Source organism: Ictalurus punctatus, chromosome 1 (genome assembly GCF_001660625.3).
Source record: "Ictalurus punctatus breed USDA103 chromosome 1, Coco_2.0, whole genome shotgun sequence".
Lineage (NCBI taxonomy): Eukaryota > Metazoa > Chordata > Actinopteri > Siluriformes > Ictaluridae > Ictalurus > Ictalurus punctatus.
In genome coordinates, this window is record NC_030416.2 from 4,778,351 (window position 1) to 4,804,506 (window position 26,156).

The following is a 26,156-nucleotide window of genomic DNA, read 5'->3' on the forward strand; positions in this document are numbered from 1 at the left end:
ATTATTGCTTACTTCGATTATGATCTTAATTAGATTAAGGTAAGTAAAAATTGCTGTTTACATGGTAGTTTCTTAATTAGAGTATGGTCTTAATCGGATTAAGAGGGGATTACTGACTGCGTTTACATGGACAATAATAATCCACTCTTAATCTAATTAAGACCATAATTTGATTAAGAAACTACCATGTAAACAGCAACATTAATCTAATTATGGTCATAATCTAATTAAGCTCTAATGGAATTAAGACAGGTGGATTACTCCTGTTTTAATCGTATTATGGACGTGCATTACAGACATGTAAACACCTTAATCACATTATGAACGTCGTGTGAGCATTTTCACCACATTTTGCGACAGGACACGATCACACACGGCAGTTTTACGCTTTACGGCGAACAAGAGAGTTCGGCTGTGTTCCCAAACTGCATACTTGCCTACTATAGGCCGGTAGTGGGGAAAAATACATGTATCTCGGCTACTATACAGTAGGTAAGTATGCGATTTGAGACGCAGCCCATGGCTTCAAGCAGTCGTCTGTTTGCACGTATAGCATGACTAATAATTAACCGCACTTGAAGCGTTCATAACAAATTTAAATAAAAACACCCAAAACTGTATACGGTACCATAATTAGGACGAACTGTATGTTGACACGTGAAATTCTGGAGGAATGTCGGACGGCGTGGCGCTGTGACGTAATGACGCAGGCTCTTAATCTAATTATGATCAATAACATGTAAAACGGATATCGTTTACAAGGAAAATGGATAGGATAATGGATAGGAAAATGGATATCGGATTCCTGTGATCATGGCAGGACGTTTGCAATAGAGAATCTAGCGAAAGGACGCGTTTCTCCCGTGACTTGTGCAGAACGTTGAAGACGGCTGCTTTGATTCCATCGTTCAGTGTTTATATAAGTCCACTGGACACACATGAGCACTCTAAGTGTTAATTCAACACTAGCGATTTTACTGTGTACCTCAAACGGTGTTAAGATAGATAGACATAGATAGATAGACAGATAGAGATGGATATATGGATAGATAGGTATATCGAGATACATGTGTGTATATATATATATATATATATATAGAGAGAGAGAGAGAGACAGAGCGAGATAGACGTTTCTTGTAGTTGGCCACCAGGTTTGCACACATCTCAGGAGGGATTTTGTCCCACTCCTCTTTGCAGATCTTCTCCAAGTCATTAAGGTTTCGAGGCTGACGTTTGGCAACTCGAACCTTCAGCTCCCTCCACAGATTTTCTATGGGATTAAGGTCTGGAGACTGGCTAGGCCACTCCAGGACTTTAATGTGCTTCTTCTTGAGCCACTCCTTTGTTGCCTTGGCCATGTGTTTTGGGTCATTGTCATGCCGGAATACCCATCCACGACCCATTTTCAATGCCCTGGCTGAGGGAAGGAGGTTCTCACCCAAGATTTGACGGTACATGGCCCCGTCCATCGTCCCTTTGATGCGGTGAAGTTGTCCTGTCCCCTTAGCAGAGAAACACCCCCAAAGCATAATGTTTCCACCTCCATGTTTGATGGTGGAGGTGGTGTTCTTGGGGACATAGGCAGCATTCCTCCTCCTACAAACACGGCGAGTTGAGTTGATGTCAAAGAGCTCCATTTTGGTCTCATCTGACCACAACACTTTCACCCAGTTGTCCTCTGAATCATTCAGATGTTCATTGGCAAACTTCAGACGGGCATGTATATGTGCTTTCTTGAGCAGGCGGACCTCGTGGGTGCTGCAGGATTTCAGTCCTTCACGGTGTAGTGTGTTACCAATTGTTTTCTTGGTGACTATGGTCCCAGCTGTCTTGAGATCATTGACAAGATCCTCCCGTGTAGATCTGGGCTGATTCCTCACTGTTCTCATGATCGTTGCAACTCCACGAGGTGAGATCTTGCATGGAGCCCCAGGCCGAGGGAGACTGACTGTTCTTTTGTGTTTCTTCCATTTGCGAATAATCGCACCAACTGTTGTCACCTTCTCACCAAGCTGCTTGGCAATGGTCTTGTAGCCCATTCCAGACTTGTGTAGGTCTACAGTCTTGTCCCTGACATCCTTGGAGAGCTCTTTGGTCTTGGCCATGGTGGAGAGTTTGGAATCTGATTGATTGATTGCTTCTGTGGACAGGTGTCTTTTATACAGGTAATAAACTGATATTAGGAGCACTCCCTTTAAGAGTGTGCTCCTAATCTCAGCTCGTTACCTGTATAAAAGACACCTGGGAGCCAGAAATCTTTCTGATTGAGAGGGGGTCAAATACTTATTTCCCTCACTGTATATATACTTATAGATAGATAGATAGAGATGGATATATGGATAAATAGATATATCGAGATGCATATATATAGAGAGAGAGTGAGAGAGAGAGAAAGATATATGTATATACATATAGATAGATAGATATAGATAGAGAGATAGAGATGGATATATGGATAGACAGATATATCAAGATACATATATATATATATATATATATATATATATATATATATATAGAGAGAGAGAGAGAGAGAGAGAGAGAGAGAGAGAGAGAGATACATAGAGAGTTAGATAGATGGATAGATAGATAGATTTGCCCTGCATGACTCATTCCCTTCAGCTCACTGTCATCGAAGGCATATCAAGCCAGTGAAGTGTGACAGGATTGGTCAGTATGTGTAAAGATTGGAGGCCACTTTAAACACTCGCGACTTTCTTCTTCACCTCTACAGTCTATTCAGACACTGATGGATCTTCCACTAAAGACACTTAAGCAGGATGTTGCTACGAGGTGGAATAGCACCTTCTATATGATGGAAAGTTCTGGATGATGAGCTACCTGTCCCACTTCATACGCAGCAGTGGGCACTGATGGAAAGCATAACGACACTTCTCTCACCGTCTCAACAAATAACCAGAGAGATTAGCAAAGAGGCCGACAGTGAGTTAAAACAACAACAACAACAACAACAACATTACTGGAGGCAGTACAAAAACTACAGTGGCCGTGAACTGCAAAACACATTAACAGATCAAGTGGAGAAAACACTCTAGATGTTTTTGTTTGTGAAGAAGAATTTACCCCTTCCTCTTAAATAAGGGAATTGAATGATGAGTGGTTGTGAGTCTAGGTGTTCAGAACTGCTAATGTTAATGTTAAAGTCGTTTAAGAACATTCAAAACAAGTCTTAAAATCACCAGTTTGATGTTCGATGATGAACCGGAAATGCTTGTTTTTGAAGAAAGATTGTATTAATGTTAATATGAATGAATAATAAGTTAACAAATCTTAATTTAATCTTTAGGCTTTATTTAATGTGTCCATATTCATTTGGAGTAATTGTTGAAATGGAGAGAATAAAGTTCTTATTTGCATTTCTTTCAGAATTGTGAAATTAATTATTATTCATTTAAAAGAAGGCGTAAAAGTCAGAACCAACAAAATCGGTATCGGTTATCGTTATCGGCTGAGAAATTTGGTATTGGTGCATCTCTAATATAGATAGATAGATAGATAGATAGACGTGTGTGTGTGTGTGTATATATATATATATATATATATATATATATATATATATATATACTGTACATAAAATATATATTATATTATAATATATATATAAATTTTAATTAACCAGCTAAGAATCATTAAAAAAAATACATAAAAGTTTGTTTATGATGATTTCTAATCTTTATGAAGGCTTATATTTATATTTGTCAGTGGAACACGCCCACAGTGATGTCGAAAACATCTGACCAAAGACCCTTGTGTTAATTATTCATGGGTATTCAAATTTGATTGGCTCCTGATATTTAAAGGGCTAGCTAGCACTACATTTACATTACATTTATTCACTTAGCAGACGCTTTTATCCAAAGCGACTTACAAATGAGAAGAAAATACAAGCAAAGTGATACATCAAGCAGAGAACAATACAAGTAGTGCTACCATACAAGATCCATTAACTGAGTTCTAGAAGAAGCAAAGTGCACATTTGAGAGCACAGAGTAGAGGTGTAAGTGTACATTATTTATTTATTTATTTATTTATTTATTATTATTATTATTATTATGAGTTGATTAGGTGTTCACAGAAGAGGTGGGTCTTTAGCTGTTTTTTTTTTTAAGATGGTGAGAGATTCTGCGGTCTCGTAGCATGAAACGTATTTGTCCCAGGTTATCAGATGTCCCACTTTTGCTGAACTCGCCCAATACGCCGTTTTTAATATAAAAAAAATACCAGTCAATACCTATATGACCTCCAAGTGCCAGTATGTGAAGATGAAATGAACAGAACACAAGGAGAGATTTTACTTTGCATGGCAGTGTAACAGTTAAACCCCTACAGGGACCGTAGTCCTGCCTCCCCTTGGCTAGGGACACCAAACTGACTGGAGCCAAAAAATAAAAAGTTTTTCTCCTTTATATCGGACTGGTGGTCCTAATAACACCCGAGGTAAGTCCAATTTATTTAACTTGTCCAATATTCACCTTTTTTTAATTTAATTAATTTTTTTTTAAAGCAATTAGCCCTCACTTGAAAGAAAAACATGCTTGGAAGCAGTCTATTTAGAAGTACATTTTAGAAAGTTTTGTTGCTGGAGAAGAATTTGGGCAACGCCCCTTAAAATATTATTTACAGACTTCACTGAATGTCGGAAAGTTTGTTATTTGAATAATGTTACCGCATAAACGTTATCACATACATTATCAATCTGTCCCTGTTTTAAAAAAAAGGGGGGGGGGGGGGGGGGTGTTGTAAGTAGCTGTTCGATTTGGTGATAATAATAATAATAATAATAATAATAATATTAATAATAAAAGTGGTTCTTGATCATTCCATACCCAGGCTTTCTGCGACACAGTGCTAAAACTGAGACGCACATAAATAAATTAATAAATAAATAAATAAACGATTGTGTAACATTTCCCATTTGGTTCGGAAGGAAATGAGGAAACTGGAGGCAGACATGTGATCTACTTTCGCTTTCCAGCCACAGTTTGTTTTCCTGTGCATATACACTGCCCAACATTAATATTGGCACCCTTGGTAAATATGAGCAAAAAAGCCTGTGAAAATTTGTCTTTATTGTTGAATCTTTTGTTCAAAAAATTCACAAAAATACTCTGCTGTTATGGATAGAAAACAATTGCAAACAAAACACAGGTATATGAACAAAAAACAATAACACATCTTTTGTTCAATATATGTGCGACAATTATCAACACCCCGGTGAATTCATATGAGAAAAATATATTTGAAGTATATTCCCATTGATGTGTTACTTCTTTTTTGTTTTTTTATTACACAGCGGTGATTAGGAACAGGAAAATTGTTCAACCATGACTTCCTGTTTCACAGGGGTATAAATATGAAGTAACACACAGGTCAAATTCTCTCAGTCATTCATAACAGTGGGTTAGACCAAGGAATATAGCTGTGATGTGTGGCAAAAGGTTGTTGAGCTTCACAAAACGGGAAGTGCCTATAACAAAATAGCACAAGCATTGAAAATTTCCACCACCAGGGCAATAATTAAGACGTTCCAGTTTCCAAACTGTTTCCAGTTTTTTCTGCTTTGCAGAGGAACGATAACGCTGTCTATCACACTCGTCTTTGGGCACGCAAATGGCCAGGACAGGAGAGCGTTTCAAGAGCTTAAATAACTGATCAAATGATGTGTATTTGCGTATCATTCGTGTGGATTTCCGTTATTGAGTGATAAGCAAGATCTGTCTGAGAATATTAACGCAAGACTGTATTTTAATTTTACATGAAGCAAAGTGGACAAACCCTAACAATATATCAATAATAATAGGCTAATAACAATAATAATGAACATACAATAACGTAAAAACATGTAGCCGAGTCTTGGCGGACTCTTGCGTACTCTTATGAATACGACTTTTGGCCAATAAAACGAACAGTTTATTATATATGCATGGCAACAAGTAAATACTTTACAACTGGGCATGAAACATCCATAATCAATAGTTATGTATCCATTAAAAACGACTTTTGGTACAGCATGTCACAGAGAGTTGTGATTTATTTATTTACTTACTTACTTACTTACTTACATATTTATTTTTGGCCATCCCAATAAAATCACTGGGCCTTACCTGGCCACCTCTGAAAAAAAAAAAATGCTACGCCCCTAATTACAAGCACAAGATTGCAGTACATGGTCACAAACCTTTACTGCAGTTCAGCGTGCTTGTCCAAGTGGTGATAGTTTTTTTTTTAATCCAAATGCCATAGAAACCTGCTTTTAACTTCTTTTTTTTTTATATCTTTAACCCCAGGGATAACTGTTTTAATATCTGATGGCAGCAATGTTGAACACCAGCACAGGTCTTTGGGAAATCACAACGCCCAGGTGAGAACATATTACAATCCAAATATTAAACACAGTCAAAGCCTCTCGAAAATGGGGGGTGGGGGTGGGTTATTTCTTCCATAATGGAGGTTAACCCTTTATTTGAAGGGACTTACATAGCACATTTATAAGCTCTGCACAAACCTTTATTAAATCAGTTCTGAAGATGGCGATCAGATTTGCGTTTATTTATAACGCTGTTATGAATGTCTGATTAAAATGCTCTGTCTCCTCCAAAGTGCTCGGTGTGAAATGGACTTTAAAGGGATGTTACTCTTAGTTAATGTATACGTTAATATTTAATAATGTCCTCAAATAGCATTAAAAATAAATAGCATTTCTGTGTGTGTGTATTTACAAGCCATAACATCAATTTCAGCATGAGAATTCTGGTATTAAATCTTCACTGTACACTAACTCAGCTTCTCGTGTGCTGAAATTCTCTTGCATTAACTCTCTCCTTAGTGTTTTCAGCACAACAGAATATGATTACTCTGAGATTTCTCAACCGTGTGAGTATGGATACCATTCAAGACGTTTTCTCCCTGTGCTCTACTCCCTGTTCTTCGTGGTGGGCTTCCTGGGAAACATGCTGGTGCTGTGGGTGATCCTGAGAGGTGCTCAGCTGAAAAGCATGACTGATGTGTCTCTCCTGAACCTGGCCATCGCTGACCTTCTACTAATCTTCTCTCTCCCCTTCCTGGCTCACTACGCCAGGGATACCTGGGTTTTTGGAAGAGCCATGTGCACTCTGGTCCTCAGCGTGTACTACATTGGATTTTACTCTGGCATTTTCTTTATTGTGCTGATGAGCATCGACAGATACTTGGCTATTGTCCATGCTGTGTTTATCTTGAGAATCCGAACCAAGACTTGTGGGATTTTAGCCAGCCTGGTAGTCTGGATTATAGCTATTGCAGCATCATTTCCTGAGCTGCTGTATCTTGGAGTTGAAGAGACTGGGACTGAAGTAGTTTGCAGTGCTTATCCAAAAAATAAAAGCCACAATGATGTGAGAAGTGCAGCTTTCTTTAAAATGAATATTTTGGGAATGCTGATTCCACTGAGTATTGTGGGATTTTGCTACCCGATGGTGTTCCGGAGGCTTCAAACGCTTCATAGACCAAAGAAACTGGCCATTCGTCTTGTTGCTGTGGTCATGGTGGTGTTCTTCTGCTGTTGGATACCGTACAACATTGCAGCATTCCTCAAAGCACTGGAACTGAAGCTTATCCTGCCTCCAGGGTGTGAGCTCAGCAAAACAATCCAGCTCATGCTGCAAGTCACTGAAGCTATAGCGTACTCACACAGCTACCTCAATCCATTCCTCTATGTGTTTGTGGGTCAAAAGTTCAGGAGGAACCTCGCAAAGCTCTTCCTCGAGACCCCATGCGTCAAAGTGCAGTGTGTGAATCGCTACCTGACCCGGGCCGCAGCCCCAGCGAATGATGATGAAGGCTCAGTTGGAATCTGAACGGAGGAACATGAAGTCTTTTTTAATATGTATAAATTACTTCCATTTTATACTGTATGTACTATTGGAAATACTGTTGAGATAACTTGTATTTGCATGTGTTATATATCCCTGTTATTAGGTAAAGTTTACCATAATGTGCTCTTTTTTAAAGTTTTGTAAACTCTCAGAGTGATATCATTACCTTTTGTACCTTTAATGTATATCCTGTAAATGCATACATAGTGTACCTTTTAAAAAAGATTTATAGTTCATAATTGTACTGTAATTATGTAATTCGATTATACTTGCTTTTAACTATGCATACTCATATGCAAGATAGCTGCCACATGGTTGTTTGGAGCCTTGGTTGTGCAGGTCCTTAGAATTCTGCTACTGTAGGTGACAGTGTGGCGCAAAACCAGATAAATAGTGGGGGCAGTGTATCTTGTGACCGACTAAACAAATGATAACTGTGTCTGAAATTATTCTAGAAAGTGATTGAGTACGAACATTAACCATTTTGCACTTGACATTCCAGCATACCCACTTTGAATAGCAATGATGATATCATGTATGAGCCATTCCACCATACGGGTACCGTTTCTGTCCCCAGGATTATATATATATATATATATATATATATATATATATATATATATATATATATATATATATATATATATATAATTGAAATAATATTTTTTTATTAATAAGCAAAGTGTCCTGCACATAAATATCTGAATAAATAGAATTTGTTTCATTCAATCTTTAAAATCCTTCAGAAACTTTTTTTCTTTTAATTTTTTTGCGTTGTTGTGTGCCTCCATATCCACTCTATGCTTTAAAGGGGTCATATGGTTCTTTTAAAAAGTTTTTAAAAGTTCATTATTTTGTTTATTGGGTGTAATAGAATAGGTTAACTTGCTTTAATGTTCGAAAAGCAGTATTTTTCACATACTGTACATTGTTGCAGTACCTCTATTCCCAGGCTGCTCCGATTGTGTTCTGGTTTCTCCCATGCCCCTCCTTCCGAAAAGCTCACACTGTAAAAAATGATTGAGTTTTAGTTGTTCCCAAGTAAATTTTTAAGTTGACACAGCAAATTGTTTTTTTTTTGTTGTTTGTTTGTTTTTCAGTCAACTTAACATGTTAAGTTTTCACTGTCAACCCTAGTTTGTAAGTTGAATTAACGACAGTATCTGTCACCTCAAAGTAAAAAAAGTATATGTTGAGTCAATACAACAGTGATGTCACGTTCTGAACATTCATTACGTGATCTCACGTGAAGCGCGAAGCAGACAGAAGACGATAGATGTTGTAGGCCAAGATTGAAATCTTCCACCATTGTCAAATTTGGTAAGTAAATATTTGTCCATATTGATTTAATTACTTGTAAAAACCACATGTAGTATATAATAGTGTATTGTTTATAATAGTAAGCAATACAATTATTGTTTACGTCATTTCTACATCGACTTAAACCGCGGCTAATTCACACATAGCCTGAGGAAGAAATTCACATGCGACGATATAAACTATCCTCAGAGATATTGCCCCATATCACAATATGTAAATATGTGTGTGTGTTTATTTATCTATTTAATTTTATTTATTTATTAATGTGAATGCGAGAATACAGAGTGGGAAGTGCGTGGTGTTAAAAGAGCAAAAACTGTGAGAGAACTTAAGTGCTCGCGCACTGTGTAGTGATGTGTCGTTCATGAATGATTCGTTCATTTTGAACGGATCTTTAATATGACTCGGGAATAACGAGTTGTCTCAGAGAGTGATTCGTTCATTTTTGAACACGCATGCGCAGCAACATCCCCATAGGTTCTGTACCGGAAACAGAAATGATTCGTTCACCTCTGGAGTCTTTGGTTCGAGTCGTTCGTTCATCACTTCACAGCCCCACTGCATTCAGAATATGAGGCAGTGATGTGATGAATGAATGCCTCGAACTTGAACACTTGAGACGTGAACTAATCAAATGTGACGTGACAAAAGAAGAACGACTCGGGAAGTGAGGTGAACTAACAGACTGCATAGCCTAATGCCAAGCAATTAATCAATCATTTCTGTTTCTCATAATACTGCCTTGGCTGCATTAGCCTATAGTTTATTTGTTATTCCAAATGTGCGTAAGTACTAGAGGTGTTGGGGAATTTAACGTGTAACATTTTAATTGTATTCTGCTGAAATGAACGAAATGACTTAAAAAAAAAAAAGATTCGTTCGTTTTGCTGAACGAGATTCAAAGATCCGAGTCAGTAAAATGATCCGAACTTTCCATCACTAAACTGTCTGACTCGGGCACGCGCATGCTTTCTGTGTGGGCGCGTGCTCTGTGATGTGTGCTTGCGTTAACACAGGTGAGTATTCAAATACACAAATTTACAGGCCAAGTCCTATCTTAAGTGGATGAAAACAGTCGTATACTACAATGCATCGCCTATAATATCGTTAAAGTTAATAAAACAACAAAGAAAAAAGATAACTCATCATTTCTCTGAGTTACTTTACTCTTGAATGGTTGTGTTAATATTTGTTGCTATGCTTGCACTTATTAGATTTTAAGCCGTTTGTTTAAGTATGCAAGACTTTAAATGTAAAATAAAATAAAATTGTGTATATATATATATATATATATATATATATATATATATATATATATATATATATATATATATATATATAAGCTTATATATAAATAAGCTTGTCATTTTCTGATGCTCCTGCTTCCACTGTAATTCTCCCTCATTAGCTTTGCTTACAATATCAATATGTATATGAACCACTAGCCATGAAATATATCAAGAGATTTGGTGAGAATCTATTACTTTGGTCCTGATCTTGCTTGTGTACACTGTTTATTAAATTTTTGAATGACTTTTTTTCTGTTCTTCGTAGAATTATTTCAGGCACTGAAGTAACTGTCTTTTTTGACATATCCAATATGAAAAAATTATTAAACGTTCTTTGACATTGTACAGCGGTGCTGTAGTACTTTGGAATGGAACCTCATGACATTTGACCTGCACTGTGACTTGTGTCGATGAACCTGAGCAAGTGCTTTTATGAGGGTCTTGACAAACATGTTGTCGTATCTCAGCCCAGCCACGACTCGGTTTCCCGGGAGGCACCGCTAACTACAAGCATGGCCGCTGAGGACTACGCTTCCCACACACGCATGCGCCCACCTTCCCCGGAGTTCTAATCACACACACCTGCATCCCATTCAGACACACTCAGACCAGAGCATAAGAGAGACTTTGGAAATTTAGAGACTTTGCAAAGTAATGTTCTGTTGACTTGTTTCTCAGCCATTCTCTACGCTTTTTTCTCGTGCGTTTACTAAATTACCTTTGACCAATGTTTCCGTCCCCGACCTCGATTTCTGCCTAGCCCCATTTTGTTTGTTTGCCTGATCGCCTGACCCTCGCCTGTTTATCGACCACAAACTTTGTCTTTTCCCCTTGGATTATTCTGCCTGATTCTATCACGTTCATCTACTTCCGTCTCCATCCACGGTACGTGACAGATTACTTCGTATTCCTACGGAATCAGTGGGTGATCCGTTGTGGTGCCAAGCCATTGAAGGCCACGGGAGAATGATTAGTGACCAGAACCGGCAGCTAGCAAACCTCACTGTGCAGGTGGCTAGGCTAGTTCAAACCATGCCGGTCGCTACACCGACGCCTGCGCAGTTTCCTCCTATACTGGCGCCGGAAAAATATGCCGGGGATCATGCAAGCTACCCAGGGATACCGGAGATTCTGAGAATTACCCACTTCATGGAGCTGTTGACCGGGAGAGCTTTACTCTGGGCCACCGCTGAATGGGAGCAGGAAAGCAGCACCATCACCTCCCTGGAACAGTTGACAGATCGCTTTTGGGTGGTCTTTGATCATTCTCCAGATAACGAGGAGACAGGGGAGTAACTGATGGTGCATGGTGCAGGAGAGCATGGTGTTTTACGTCACGGTGTCTGCCAGACATCCAGTGATTCTAGGCCTCCCCTGGCTGGAACAACACAACCCAGGTATTTCATGGGCTCACAAAGAGATCATGCACTGGTACACCCACTGCATAATACATTGCCTACAGACACCAGTGATCGCACTAGCGACCACCTCCATCGAGAGCCTGGATAAATCCACATTCCACCCGAATACCAAGACCTCAGTGAGGCGTTTAGCAAGGAAAGGGCTAGTGTATTACCACCTCATCGGCCGTACGACTGTGCCATAGATCTGCTTCCCGGAACTACGCCACCCCGAGGAAGGGTATATCCATTGTCACAGACTGAGCAGAGAGCTATGGAGGAGTACATTCAGGAGGCACTGCAGCAGGATTACATAAGACCTTCTACATCCCCCGCCTCTGCAGGATTTTTCTCTGTGGATAAGAAGGGAAGAGGGCTCAGGCCATGCATCGACTACAGGGGTCTTAATCAGTGTTGTATCAAGTATCGCTACCCTCTCCCGTTAGTACTGGTCACCCTAGAACTCCGTGCTGCCACCATCTTCATTAAACTGGACCTCCGTAGTGCATACAACCTGGTCCGGATCAGAGAGGGAGATGAGTGGAAGACAGGGTTCAGTACCACCTCAGGCCACTATGAATACTTGGTAATGCTGTAGGGGCTCTCTAGCACCCCCTCAGTCTTTCAGCGCCTAATAAACGACGTCCTAAGGGACATACTGGGATGTACCTGATCACATACATCGACGACATCTTGATCTATTCCACTTCCCAGGAGGAGCATGTCCACCATGTCCGGAAGGTCCTACAAAGACTACTCCAGCACCAGCTTTACATCAAAGCCGAAAAATGTGAGTTCCATAAGGACACCATTTCGTTTCTGGGGTACATCATCAGCCCTGAGGGGGTTACCATGGACCAAGGTAAAGTTCAAGCAGAATGGTAGTAGAATGGTGGTAGAATGGCCCATGCCAGTAATCGTGAAGGAGTTACGGAGATTCCTGGGTTTTGCAAACTTCTACAGGCGGTTCATCAGAGACTTCAGCTCCATAGCACACCCGTTGACGTCTCTGCTGAGAGGAAAGCCCAAACACCTGCACTGGAATCCAGCTGCCCAAGCAGCACTAGAGCAACTCAAGAAGGCCTTCAACCTTCATCAAACACCTAGACCCGTCCAAGCCGTTCATGGTGGAGGTTCAAGGCTCAGTACGAGACTGCCGTAGGAGCCGTCCTCTCACAACGTTTTGGAGAGAGGCCCAAGCTCCATCCTGTGGCCTTCTTTTCCCAAAAACTATCACCAGCAGAATGAAACTACGATGTGGGCAATAGAGAACTATTGGCTGTAAAGCTAGCCCTGGAGGAAAGACACCCCTTCGTCATATTCATTGATCACAAGAACCTAGAGTACCTACATACCGCCAAACAGTTATCACCTCGTCAAGCCCAAGATGGTCACTATTCTTCGCCAGGTTCCAATTCACCCTGTCGTACAGACCCGGGTCCAAGAACACTAAGGCTGATGCCCTTTCTCGTCTGGACAGCACTGAGGTTCTGAGGAACCACGAGGACTACATCATTCCCCCTTCCTGTATTATTAGTGCCCTGGAGTGGGAGCTGGATCAAACCTTAGCGAACATTCCCCAGTCACAGTTTCCAGCAACATGCCCCTCAGGACGACGATTTGTGCCCGAGCGGCACAGACAGGAACTCATTGTCTGGGCCCACATGGCGGTTGCCACAGGTGACCCAGGTGCACACTGCACCTACCATCTGTTGTGGGCAAAGGTACACAGAGAAATGGCGTCATGTTCATCGTGTGCCCAATGTAAAGTTCCACGGACATTCCCGGTCGGCAAGCTCAAGCCCCTACCTGTACTGGAACGTCTCTGGTCCCATCCTTAACTCACGGTGCAGGAGGGGTAAGCTGGAGTGTTTAATCGAGTGGGAGGGCTACGGGCCAGAGGAACAGTGCTGGGTGCCGCCGCAAGACACCCTGGACCCGCAGCTATGTAAGGACTCCCACGCATCACAACCTGAACTTCCAGGACCACGACCCCGGGGGAGACCCAGAAAGGACTCTTCTCCCGGAGTGAGCCCTTTGGGGGGGGGTTCTGTCATATCTCAGCCCTGATGCTGAGATGCTGCTTGAAGCTGTGGGCTGCGTCTCTAATCGCGTAGTTACCGTCTATATAGCAGCTGAGATACATGTATTTTTCCCCACTACAGACCTATAGTAGGAAAGTATGCTCTTTGGGACGCAGCCGAACTCCCTTGTTTGCCGTAAAACGTAAAACTGCCGTGTGTGATCGTGTCCTGTCACAAAATGCAGTGAAAACTCCCATATGACGCTCATAATGTGATTAAGGTGTTTACATGTCTGTAATACACGTCCATAATGCGACTAAAACAGGAGTACTCCACCTGTCTTAATTAGATTATTGCTTACTTCGATTATGACCTTAATTAGATTAAGGTAAGTAAAAATTGCTGTTTACATGGTAGTTTCTTAATTAGAGTATGGTCTTAATCGGATTAAGAGGGGATTACTGACTGCGTTTACATGGACAATAATAATCCACTCTTAATCTAATTAAGACCATAATTTGATTAAGAAACTACCATGTAAACAGCAACATTAATCTAATTATGGTCATAATCTAATTAAGCTCTAATGGAATTAAGACAGGTGGATTACTCCTGTTTTAATCGTATTATGGACGTGCATTACAGACATGTAAACACCTTAATCACATTATGAACGTCGTGTGAGCATTTTCACCGCATTTTGCGACAGGACACGATCACACACGGCAGTTTTACGCTTTACGGCGAACAAGAGAGTTCGGCTGTGTTCCCAAACTGCATACTTGCCTACTATAGGCCGGTAGTGGGGAAAAATACATGTATCTCGGCTACTATACAGTAGGTAAGTATGCGATTTGAGACGCAGCCCATGGCTTCAAGCAGTCGTCTGTTTGCACTTATAGCATGACTAATAATTAACCGCACTTGAAGCGTTCGTAAAAAATTTAAATAAAAACACCCAAAACTGTATATGGTACCATAATTAGGACGAACTGTATGTTGACACGTGAAATTCTGGAGGGACGTCGGACGGCGTGGCGCTGTGACGTAATGACGCGGGCTCTTAATCTAATTATGATCAATAACATGTAAAACGGATATCGTTTACAAGGAAAATGGATAGGATAATGGATAGGAAAATGGATATCGGATTCCTGTGATCATGGCAGGACGTTTGCAATAGAGAATCTAGCGCAAGGACGTGTTTCTCCCGTGACTTGTGCAGAACGTTGAAGACGGCTGCTTTGATTCCATCGTTCAGTGTTTATATAAGTCCACTGGACACACATGAACACTCTGAGTGTTAATTCAACACGAGATTTTACTGTGTACCTCAAACGGTGTTAAGATAGATAGACATAGATAGATAGACAGATAGAGATGGATATATGGATAGATAGGTATATCGAGATACATGTGTGTATATATATATATATATATATATAGAGAGAGAGAGAGAGAGACAGAGAGAGATAGACGTTTCTTGTAGTTGGCCACCAGGTTTGCACACATCTCAGGAGGGATTTTGTCCCACTCCTCTTTGCAGATCTTCTCCAAGTCATTAAGGTTTCGAGGCTGACGTTTGGCAACTCGAACCTTCAGCTCTCTCCACAGATTTTCTATGGGATTAAGGTCTGGAGACTGGCTAGGCCACTCCAGAACCTTAATGTGCTTCTTCTTGAGCCACTCCTTTGTTGCCTTGGCCGTGTGTTTTGGGTCATTGTCATGCTGGAATACCCATCCACGACCCATTTTCAATGCCCTGGCTGAGGGAAGGAGGTTCTCACCCAAGATTTGACGGTACATGGCCCCATCCATCGTCCCATTGATGCGGTGAAGTTGTCCTGCCCCCTTAGCAGAAAAACACCCCCAAAGCATAATGTTTCCACGTCCGGGTTTGACGGTGGGGGTGGTGTTCTTGGGGTCATAGGCAGCATTCCTCCTCCTACAAACACGGCGAGTTGAGTTGATGTCAAAGAGCTCCATTTTGGTCTCATCTGACCACAACACTTTCACCCAGTGGTCCTCTGAATCATTCAGATGTTCATTGGCAAACTTCAGACGGGCATGTATATGTGCTTTCTTGAGCAGGCGGACCTCGTGGGCGCTGCAGGATTTCAGTCCTTCACGGCGTAGTGTGTTACCAATTGTTTTCTTGGTGACTATGGTCCCAGCTGTCTTGAGATCATTGACAAGATCCTCCCGTGTAGTTCTGGGCTGATTCCTCACTGTTCTCATGATCGTTGCAAGTCCACGAGGTGAGATCTTGCGTGGAGCCCCAGGCCGAGGGAGATTGACAGTTCTTTTGTCTTTCTTCCATTTGCAAATAATCGCACCAACTGTTGTCACCTTCTCACCAAGCTGCTTGGCAATGGTCTTGTAGCCCATTCCAGACTTGTGTAGGTCTACAATCTTGTCCCTGACATCCTTGGAGAGCTCTTTGGTCTTGGCCATGGTGGAGAGTTTGGAATCTGATTGATTGATTGCTTCTGTGGACAGGTGTCTTTTATACGGGTAACAAGCTGAGATTAGGAGCACTCCCTTTAAGAGTGTGCTCCTAATCTCAGCTCGTTACCTGAATAAAAGACACCTGGGAGCCAGAAATCTTTCTGATTGAGAGGGGGTCAAATACTTATTTCCCTCACTGTATATATACTTATAGATAGATAGATAGAGATGGATATATGGATAGATAGATATATCAAGATACATATATATATATATATATATATATATATATATATAGAGAGAGAGAGAGAGAGAGAGAGAGAGAGAGAGGGAGAGAGATACATAGAGAGTTAGATAGATGGATAGATAGATAGATTTGCCCTGCATGACTCATTCCCTTCAGCTCGCTGTCACCGAAGGCATATCAAGCCACTGAAGTGTGACAGGATTGGTCAGTATGTGTAAAGATTGTAGGCCACTTTAAACATTCGCGACTTTCTTCTTCACCTCTACAGTCTATTCAGACACTGATGGATCTTCCACTAAAGACACTTAAGCAGGATGTCACTACAAGGTGGAATAGCACCTTCTATATGATGGAAAGTTCTGGATGATGAGCTACCTGTCCCACTTCATACGCAGCAGTGGGCACTGATGGAAAGCATAACGACACTTCTCTCACCGTCTCAACAAATAACCAGAGAGATTAGCAAAGAGGCCGACAGTGAGTTAAAACAACAACAACAACAACAACAACAACATTACTGGAGGCAGTACAAAAACTACAGTGGACGTGAACTGCAAAACACATTAACAGATCAAGTGGAGAAAACACTCTAGATGTTTTTGTTTGTGAAGAAGAATTTACCCCTTCCTCTTAAATAAGGGAATTGAATGATGAGTGGTTGTGAGTCTAGGTGTTCAGAACTGCTAATGTTAATGTTAAAGTCGTTTAAGAACATTCAAAACAAGTCTTAAAATCACCAGTTTGATGTTCGATGATGAACCGGAAATGCTTGTTTTTGATGAAAGATTGTATTAATGTTAATATGAATGAATAATAAGTTAACAAATCTTAATTTAATCTTTAGGCTTTATTTAATGTGTCCATATTCATTTGGAGTAATTGTTGAAATGGAGAGAATAAAGTTCTTATTTGCATTTCTTTCAGAATTGTGAAATTAATTATTATTCATTTAAAAGAAGGCGTAAAAGTCAGAACCAACAAAATCGGTATCGGTTATCGTTATCGGCTGAGAAATTTGGTATTGGTGCATCTCTAATATAGATAGATAGATAGATAGATAGACATGTGTGTGTGTATATATATATATATATATATATATATATATATATATATATATATATATATATATATATACTGTACATAAAATATATATTATATTATAATATATATATAAATTTTAATTAACCAGCTAAGAATCATTAAAAAAAATACATAAAAGTTTGCTTATGATGATTTCTAATCTTTATGAAGGCTTATATTTATATTTGTCAGTGGAACACGCCCACAGTGATGTCGAAAACATCTGACCAAAGACCCTTGTGTTAATTATTCATGGGTATTCAAATTTGATTGGCTCCTGATATTTAAAGGGCTAGCTAGCACTACATTTACATTACATTTATTCACTTAGCAGACGCTTTTATCCAAAGCGACTTACAAATGAGAAGAAAATACAAGCAAAGTGATACATCAAGCAGAGAACAATACAAGTAGTGCTACCATACAAGATCCATTAACTGAGTTCTAGAAGAAGCAAAGTGCACATTTGAGAGCACAGAGTAGAGGTGTAAGTGTACATTATTTATTTATTTATTTATTTATTTATTTATTTATTATTATTATTATTATTATTATTATGAGTTGATTAAGTGTTCACAGAAGAGGTGGGTCTTTAGCTGTTTTTTTTTTAAGATGGTGAGAGATTCTGCGGTCTCGTAGCATGAAACGTATTTGTCCCAGGTTATCAGATGTCCCACTTTTGCTGAACTCGCCCAATACGCCGTTTTTAATATAAAAAAAATACCAGTCAATACCTATATGACCTCCAAGTGCCAGTATGTGAAGATGAAATGAACAGAACACAAGGAGAGATTTTACTTTGCATGGCAGTGTAACAGTTAAACCCCTACAGGGACCGTAGTCCTGCCTCCCCTTGGCTAGGGACACCAAACTGACTGGAGCCAAAAAAAAAAAAGTTTTTCTCCTTTATATCGGACTGGTGGTCCTAATAACACCCGAGGTAAGTCCAATTTATTTAACTTGTCCAATATTCACCTTTTTTTAATTTAATTAATTTTTTTTTAAAGCAATTAGCCCTCACTTGAAAGAAAAACATGCTTGGAAGCAGTCTATTTAGAAGTACATTTTAGAAAGTTTTGTTGCTGGAGAAGAATTTGGGCAACGCCCCTTAAAATATTATTTACAGACTTCACTGAATGTCGGAAAGTTTTTTATTTGAATAATGTTACCGCATAAACGTTATCACATACATTATCAATCTGTCCCTGTTTTAAAAAAAAGGGGGGGGGGGGGTGTTGTAAGTAGTTGTTCGATTTGGTGATAATAATAATAATAATAATAATAATAATATTAATAATAAAAGTGGTTCTTGATCATTCCATACCCAGGCTTTCTGCGACACAGTGCTAAAACTGAGACGCACATAAATAAATTAATAAATAAATAAATAAACGATTGTGTAACATTTCCCATTTGGTTCGGAAGGAAATGAGGAAACTGGAGGCAGACGTGATCTACTTTCGCTTTCCAGCCACAGTTTGTTTTCCTGTGCATATACACTGCCCAACATTAATATTGGCACCCTTGGTAAATATGAGCAAAAAAGCTTGTGAAAATTTGGCTTTATTGTTGAATCTTTTGTCCAAAAAATTCACAAAAATACTCTGCTGTTATGGATTGTTATTGTTCAATATATGTGCGACAATTATCAACACCCCGGTGAATTCATATGAGAAAAATATATTTGAAGTATATTCCCATTGATGTGTTACTTCTTTTTTGCTTTTTTATTACACAGCAGTGACTAGGAACAGGAAAATTGTTCAACCATGACTTCCTGTTTCACAGGGGTATAAATATGAAGTAACACACAGGTCAAATTCTCTCAGTCATTCATAACAGTGGGTTAGACCAAGGAATATAGCTGTGATGTGTGGCAAAAGGTTGTTGAGCTTCACAAAACGGGAAGTGCCTATAACAAAATAGCACAAGCATTGAAAATTTCCACCATCAGGGCAATAATTAAGACGTTCCAGTTTCCAAACCATTTCCAGTTTTTTCTGCTTAGTAAAGGAACGATAACGCTGTCTATCACACTCGTCTTTGGGCACGCAAATGGCCAGGACAGGAGAGCGTTTCAAGAGCTTAAATAACTGATCAAATGATGTGTATTTGCGTATGATTCATGTGGATTTCCGTTATTGAGTGATAAGCAAGATCTGTGTGAGAATATTAAAGCAAGACTGTATTTTAATTTTACAAGAAGCAAAGTGGACAAACCCTAACAATATATCACTAATAATAGGCTAATTACAATAATAATGAACATACAATAAGGTAAACACATGTAGCCGACTCTTGCGTACTCTTATGAATACGACTTTCGGCCAATAAAATGAACAGTTTATTATATATGCATGGCAACAAGTAAATACTTTACAACTGGGCATGAAACATCCATAATCAATAGTTATGTATCCATTAAAAACGACTTTTGGTACAGCATGTCACAGAGAGTTGTGATTTATTTATTTATTTACTTACTTACTTACTTACTTACATATTTATTTTTGGCCATCCCAATAAAATCACTGGGCCTTACCTGGCCACCTCTGAAAAAAAAAAAATGCTACGCCCCTAATTACAAGCACAAGATTGCAGTACATGGTCACAAACCTTTACTGCAGTTCAGCGTGCTTGTCCAAGTGGTGATAGTTTTTTTTTTTAATCCAAATGCCATAGAAACCTGCTTTTAACTTCTTTTTTTTATATCTTTAACCCCAGGGATAACTTTTAATATCTGATGGCAGCAATGTTGAACACCAGCACAGGTCTTTGGGAAATCACAACACCCAGGTGAGAACATATTACTATCCAAATATTAAACGCAGTCAAAGCCTCTCAAAAATGGGGGGTGGGGGTGGGTTATTTCTTCCATAATGGAGGTTAACCCTTTATTTGAAGGGACTTACATAGCACATTTATAAGCTCTGCACAAAGCTTTATTAAATCAGTTCTGAAGATGGCGATCACATTTGCGTTTATTTATAACGCTGTTATGAATGTCTGATTAAAATGCTCTGTCTCCTCCAAAGTGCTCGGTGTGAAATGGACTTTAAAGGGATGTTACTCTTAGTTAATGTATACGTTAATATTTAATAATGTCCTCAAATAGCATTAAAAATAAATAGCATTTCTGTGTGTGTGTATTTACAAGCCATAACATCAATTTCAGCATGAGAATTCTGGTATTAAATCTTCACTGTACACTAACTCAGCTTCTCGTGTGCTGAAATTCTCTTGCAGTAACTCTCTCCTTAGTGTTTTCAGCACAACAGAATATGATTATTCTGATATTGTGTCTTCTCAACCGTGTGAGTATGGAAGGCATGCAAGCCATATTCTCCCTGTGCTCTACTCCCTGTTCTTCGTGGTGGGCTTCCTGGGAAACATGCTGGTGCTGTGGGTGATCCTGAGGGGCCCTCAGATGAAAAGCATGACTGATGTGTCTCTCCTGAACCTGGCCATCGCTGACCTTCTACTAATCTTCTCTCTCCCCTTCCTGGCTCACTACGCCAGGGATACCTGGGTTTTTGGTAGAGCCATGTGCACTCTGGTCCTCAGCGTGTACTACATTGGATTTTACGCTGGCATTTTCTTTATTGTGCTGATGAGCATCGACAGATACTTGGCTATTGTCCATGCTGTGTTTATCTTGAGAATCCGAACCAAGATTTATGGGATTTTAGCCAGCCTGGTAGTCTGGATTATAGCTATTGCAGCATCATTTCCTGAGCTGCTGTATCTTGGAGTCAAAGAAAATGGGACTGAAGTAGTTTGCAGTGCTTATCCAAAAATTCAAGAAAGTCACAACGATGTGAGAAGTGCAGCTTTCTTTAAGATGAATATTTTGGGAATGCTGATTCCACTGAGTATTGTGGGATTTTGCTACTCGATGATTCTACAGAAGCTTCAGACCCTTCGTAAATCAGGGAAATTGGCCATTCGTCTTGTTGCTGCGGTCATGGTGGTGTTCTTCTGCTGTTGGATACCGTACAACATTGCAGCATTCATCAAAGCACTGGAACTGAAGCGTATCCTGCCTCCAGAGTGTGAGCTCAGCAAAACAATCCAGCTCATGCTGCAAGTCACTGAAGCTATAGCGTACTCACACAGCTGCCTCAATCCATTCCTCTATGTGTTTGTGGGTCAAAAGTTCAGGAGGAACCTCGCAAAGCTCCTCCTCGAGACCCCATGCGTCAAATTGCAGTGTGTGAATCGCTACCTGACCCGGGCCGCAGCCCCAGCGAATGATGATGAAGGCTCAGTTGGAATCTGAACGGAGGAACATGAAGTCTTTTTTAATATGTATAAATTACTTCCATTTTATACTGTATGTACTATTGGAAATACTGTTGAGATAACTTGTATTTGCATGTGTTATATATCCCTGTTATTAGGTAAAGTTTACCATAATGTGCTCTTTTTTAAAGTTTTGTAAACTCTCAGAGTGATATCATTACCTTTTGTACCTTTAATGTATATCCTGTAAATGTATACATAGTGTACCTTTTAAAAAAGATTTATAGTTCATAATTGTACTGTAATTATGTAATTCGATTATACTTGCTTTTAACTATGCATACTCATATGCAAGATAGCTGCCACATGGTTGTTTGGAGCCTTGGTTGTGCAGGTCCTTAGAATTCTGCTACTGTAGTGCAGTACAGTGTGGCGCAAAACCAGATAAATAGTGGGGGCAGTGTATCTTGTGACCGACTAAACAAATGATAACTGTGTCTGAAATTATTCTAGAAAGTGATTGAGTACGAACATTAACCATTGTTGTGTGCCTCCATATCCACTCTATGCTTTAAAGGGATCATATGGTTCTTTTAAAAAGTTTTTGAAAGTTCATTATTTTGTTTATTGGGTGTAATAGAATAGGTTAACTTGCTTTAATGTTCGAAAAGCAGTATTTTTCACATACTGTACATTGTTGCAGTACCTCTATTCCCAGGCTGCTCCGATTGTGTTCTGGTTTCTCCCATGCCCCTCCTTCCGAAAAGCTCACACTGTAAAAAATGATTGAGTTTTAGTTGTTCCCAAGTAAATTTTTAAGTTGACACAGCAAATTGTTTTTTTGTTTGTTTGTTTGTTTTTCAGTCAACTTAACATGTTAAGTTTTCACTGTCAACCCTAGTTTGTAAGTTGAATTAACGACAGTATCTGTCACCTCAAAGTAAAAAAAGTATATGTTGAGTCAATACAACAGTGATGTCACGTTCTGAACATTCATTACGTGATCTCACGTGAAGCGCGAAGCAGACAGAAGACGATAGATGTTGTAGGCCAAGATTGAAATCTTCCACCATTGTCAAATTTGGTAAGTAAATATTTGTCCATATTGATTTAATTACTTGTAAAAACCACATGTAGTATATAATAGTGTATTGTTTATAATAGTAAACAATACAATTATTGTTTACGTCATTTCTACATCGACTTAAACCGCGGCTAATTCACACATAGCCTGAGGAAGAAATTCACATGCGACGATATAAACTATCCTCAGAGATATTGCCCCATATCACAATATGTAAATATGTGTGTGTGTTTATTTATCTATTTAATTTTATTTATTTATTAATGTGAATGCGAGAATACAGAGTGGGAAGTGCGTGGTGTTAAAAGAGCAAAAACTGTGAGAGAACTTAAGTGCTCGCGCACTGTGTAGTGATGTGTCGTTCATGAATGATTCGTTCATTTTGAACGGATCTTTAATATGACTCGGGAATAACGAGTTGTCTCAGAGAGTGATTCGTTCATTTTTGAACACGCATGCGCAGCAACATCCCCATAGGTTCTGTACCGGAAACAGAAATAATTCGTTCACCTCTGGAGTCTTTGGTTCGAGTCGTTCGTTCATCACTTCACAGCCCCACTGCATTCAGAATATGAGGCAGTGACGTGATGAATGAATGCCTCGAACTTGAAGACTTGAGATGTGAACTAATCAAATGTGACGTGACAAAAGAAGAACGACTAGGGAAGTGAGGTGAACTAACAGACTGCATAGCCTAATGCCAAGCAATTAATCAATCATTTCTGTTTCTCATAATACTGCCTTGGCTGTATTAGCCTATAGTTTATTTGTTATTCCAAATGTGCGTAAGTACTAGAGGTGTTGGGGAATTTAACATGTAACATTTTAATTGTATTCTGCTGAAATGAACGAAATGACTCAAAAAAAGATTCGTTCGTTTTGCTGAACGAGATTCAAAGATCCGAGTCAGTAAAATGATCCGAACTTTCCATCACTAAACTGTCTGACTCGGGCACGCGCATGCTTTCTGTGTGGGCGCGTGCTCTGTGATGTGTGCTTGCGTTTCAAATACACAAATTTACAGGCCAAGTCCTATCTTAAGTGGATGAAAACAGTCGTATACTACAATGCATCGCCTATAATATCGTTAAAGTTAATAAAACAACAAAGAAAAAAGATAACTCATCATTGCTCTGAGTTACTTTACTCTTGAATGGTTGTGTTAATATTTGTTGCTATGCTTGCACTTATTAGATTTTAAGCCGTTTGTTTAAGTATGCAAGACTTTAAATGTAAAATAAAATAAAATTGTATATATATATATATATATATATATATATATATATATATATATATATATATATATAAAAGCTTATATATAAATAAGCTTGTCATTTTCTGATGCTCCTGCTTCCACTGTAATTCTCCCTCATTAGCTTTGCTTACAATATCAATATGTATATGAACCGCTGGCCATGAAATATATCAAGAGATTTGGTGAGAATCTATTACTTTGGTCCTGATCTTGCTTGTGTACACTGTTTATTAAATTTTTGAATGACTTTTTTTCTTTTCTTCGTAGAATTACTTCAGGCACTGAAGTAACTGTCTTTTTTGTTATAACCAATATGAAAAAATTATTAAACGTTCTTTGACATTGTACAGCGGTGCTGTAGTACTTTGGAATGGAACCTCATGACATTTGACCTGCACTGTGAAAATTCAAATGACTTTGTTTCTGTGTTATGTTTGTTTGATGTTCTGTAATGACTAAAGATCAGCACAGAATTCACCAGACTTGTGTCGATGAACCTGAGCAAGTGCTTTTATGAGGGTCTTGACAAACATGTTGTCGTATCTCAGCCCAGCCACGACTCGGTTTCCCGGGAGGCACCGCTAACTACAAGCATGGCCGCTGAGGACTACGCTTCCCACACACGCATGCGCCCACCTTCCCCGGAGTTCTAATCACACACACCTGCATCCCATTCAGACACACTCAGACCAGAGCATAAGAGAGACTTTGGAAATTTAGAGACTTTGCAAAGTAATGTTCTGTTGACTTGTTTCTCAGCCATTCTCTACGCTTTTTTCTCGTGCGTTTACTAAATTACCTTTGACCAATGTTTCCGTCCCCGACCTCGATTTCTGCCTAGCCCCATTTTGTTTGTTTGCCTGATCGCCTGACCCTCGCCTGTTTATCGACCACGAACTTTGTCTTTTCCCCTTGGATTATTCTGCCTGATTCTATCACGTTCATCTACTTCCGTCTCCATCCACGGTACGTGACAGATTACTTCGTCTTCCTACGGAATCAGTGGGTGATCCATTGTGGTGCCAAGCCATTGAAGGCCACGGTAGAATGATTAGTGACCAGAACCAGCAGCTAGCCAACCTCACTGCGCAGGTGGCTAGGCTAGTTCAAACCATGCCGGTCGCTACACCGATGCCTGTGCAGTTTTCTCCTATACCGGCGCCGGAAAAATATGCCGGGGATCATGCAAGCTACCCAGGGATACCGGAGATTCTGAGAATTACCCACTTCATGGAGCTGTTGACCGGGAGAGCTTTCACCGCTGAATGGGAGCAGGAAAGCAGCACCATCACCTCCCTGGAACAGCTGACAGATCGCTTTTGGGTGGTCTTTGATCATTCTCCAGATAACGAGGAGACAGGGGAGTAACTGATTACCCTAAAGCAAGGTGCACGGTGCATGGTGCAGGAGAGCATGGTGTTTTACGTCACGGTGTCCGCCAGACAGCCAGTGATTCTAGGCCTCCCCTGGCTGGAACAACACAACCCAGGTATTTCATGGGCTCACAAAGAGATCATGCACTGGTACACCCACTGCATAATACATTGCCTACAGACACCAGTGATCGCACTAGCGACCACCTCCATCGAGAGCCTGGATAAATCCACATTCCACCCGAATACCAAGACCTCAGTGAGGCGTTTAGCAAGGAAAGGGCTAGTGTATTACCACCTCATCGGCCGTACGACTGTGCCATAGATCTGCTTCCCGGAACTACGCCACCCCGAGGAAGGGTGTATCCATTGTCACAGACTGAGCAGAGAGCTATGGAGGAGTACATTCAGGAGGCACTGCAGCAGGATTACATAAGACCTTCTACATCCCCCGCCTCTGCAGGATTTTTCTCTGTGGATAAGAAGGGAAGAGGGCCCAGGCCATGCATCGACTACAGGG

At 39.9% G+C, this 26,156-nt stretch overlaps 2 protein-coding genes across 3 annotated transcripts; both read left to right on the forward strand.

The window, feature by feature from the left end:
• Positions 1 to 4,244: 4,244 nt before the first annotated feature.
• On the forward strand, positions 4,245 to 8,343 carry LOC108272986 (C-C chemokine receptor type 3). The gene is made up of 3 exons (XM_017481905.3): positions 4,245 to 4,458; positions 6,309 to 6,382; positions 6,848 to 8,343. Exons 2-3 carry the CDS (start codon positions 6,330 to 6,332, stop codon positions 7,854 to 7,856), a joined length of 1,062 nt encoding a protein of 353 aa, XP_017337394.1. The 5' UTR covers positions 4,245 to 4,458; positions 6,309 to 6,329; the 3' UTR covers positions 7,857 to 8,343.
• A 10,152-nt stretch (positions 8,344 to 18,495) lies between these two features.
• On the forward strand, positions 18,496 to 22,451 carry LOC108261821 (C-C chemokine receptor type 1). Of its 2 annotated transcripts, none has more exons than XM_053679515.1 (3): positions 18,496 to 18,622; positions 20,407 to 20,478; positions 20,929 to 22,451. In XM_053679515.1, the coding sequence occupies exons 2-3, from the start codon at positions 20,426 to 20,428 to the stop codon at positions 21,959 to 21,961; spliced, it is 1,086 nt and encodes a 361-aa protein (XP_053535490.1). In that variant the 5' UTR covers positions 18,496 to 18,622; positions 20,407 to 20,425; the 3' UTR covers positions 21,962 to 22,451. The 2 variants fall into 2 exon arrangements, with proteins under 2 accessions (XP_053535490.1, XP_053535494.1); XM_053679519.1 differs by having other exon boundaries at positions 20,944 to 22,451.
• The last annotated feature ends 3,705 nt before the right edge of the window (positions 22,452 to 26,156 follow it).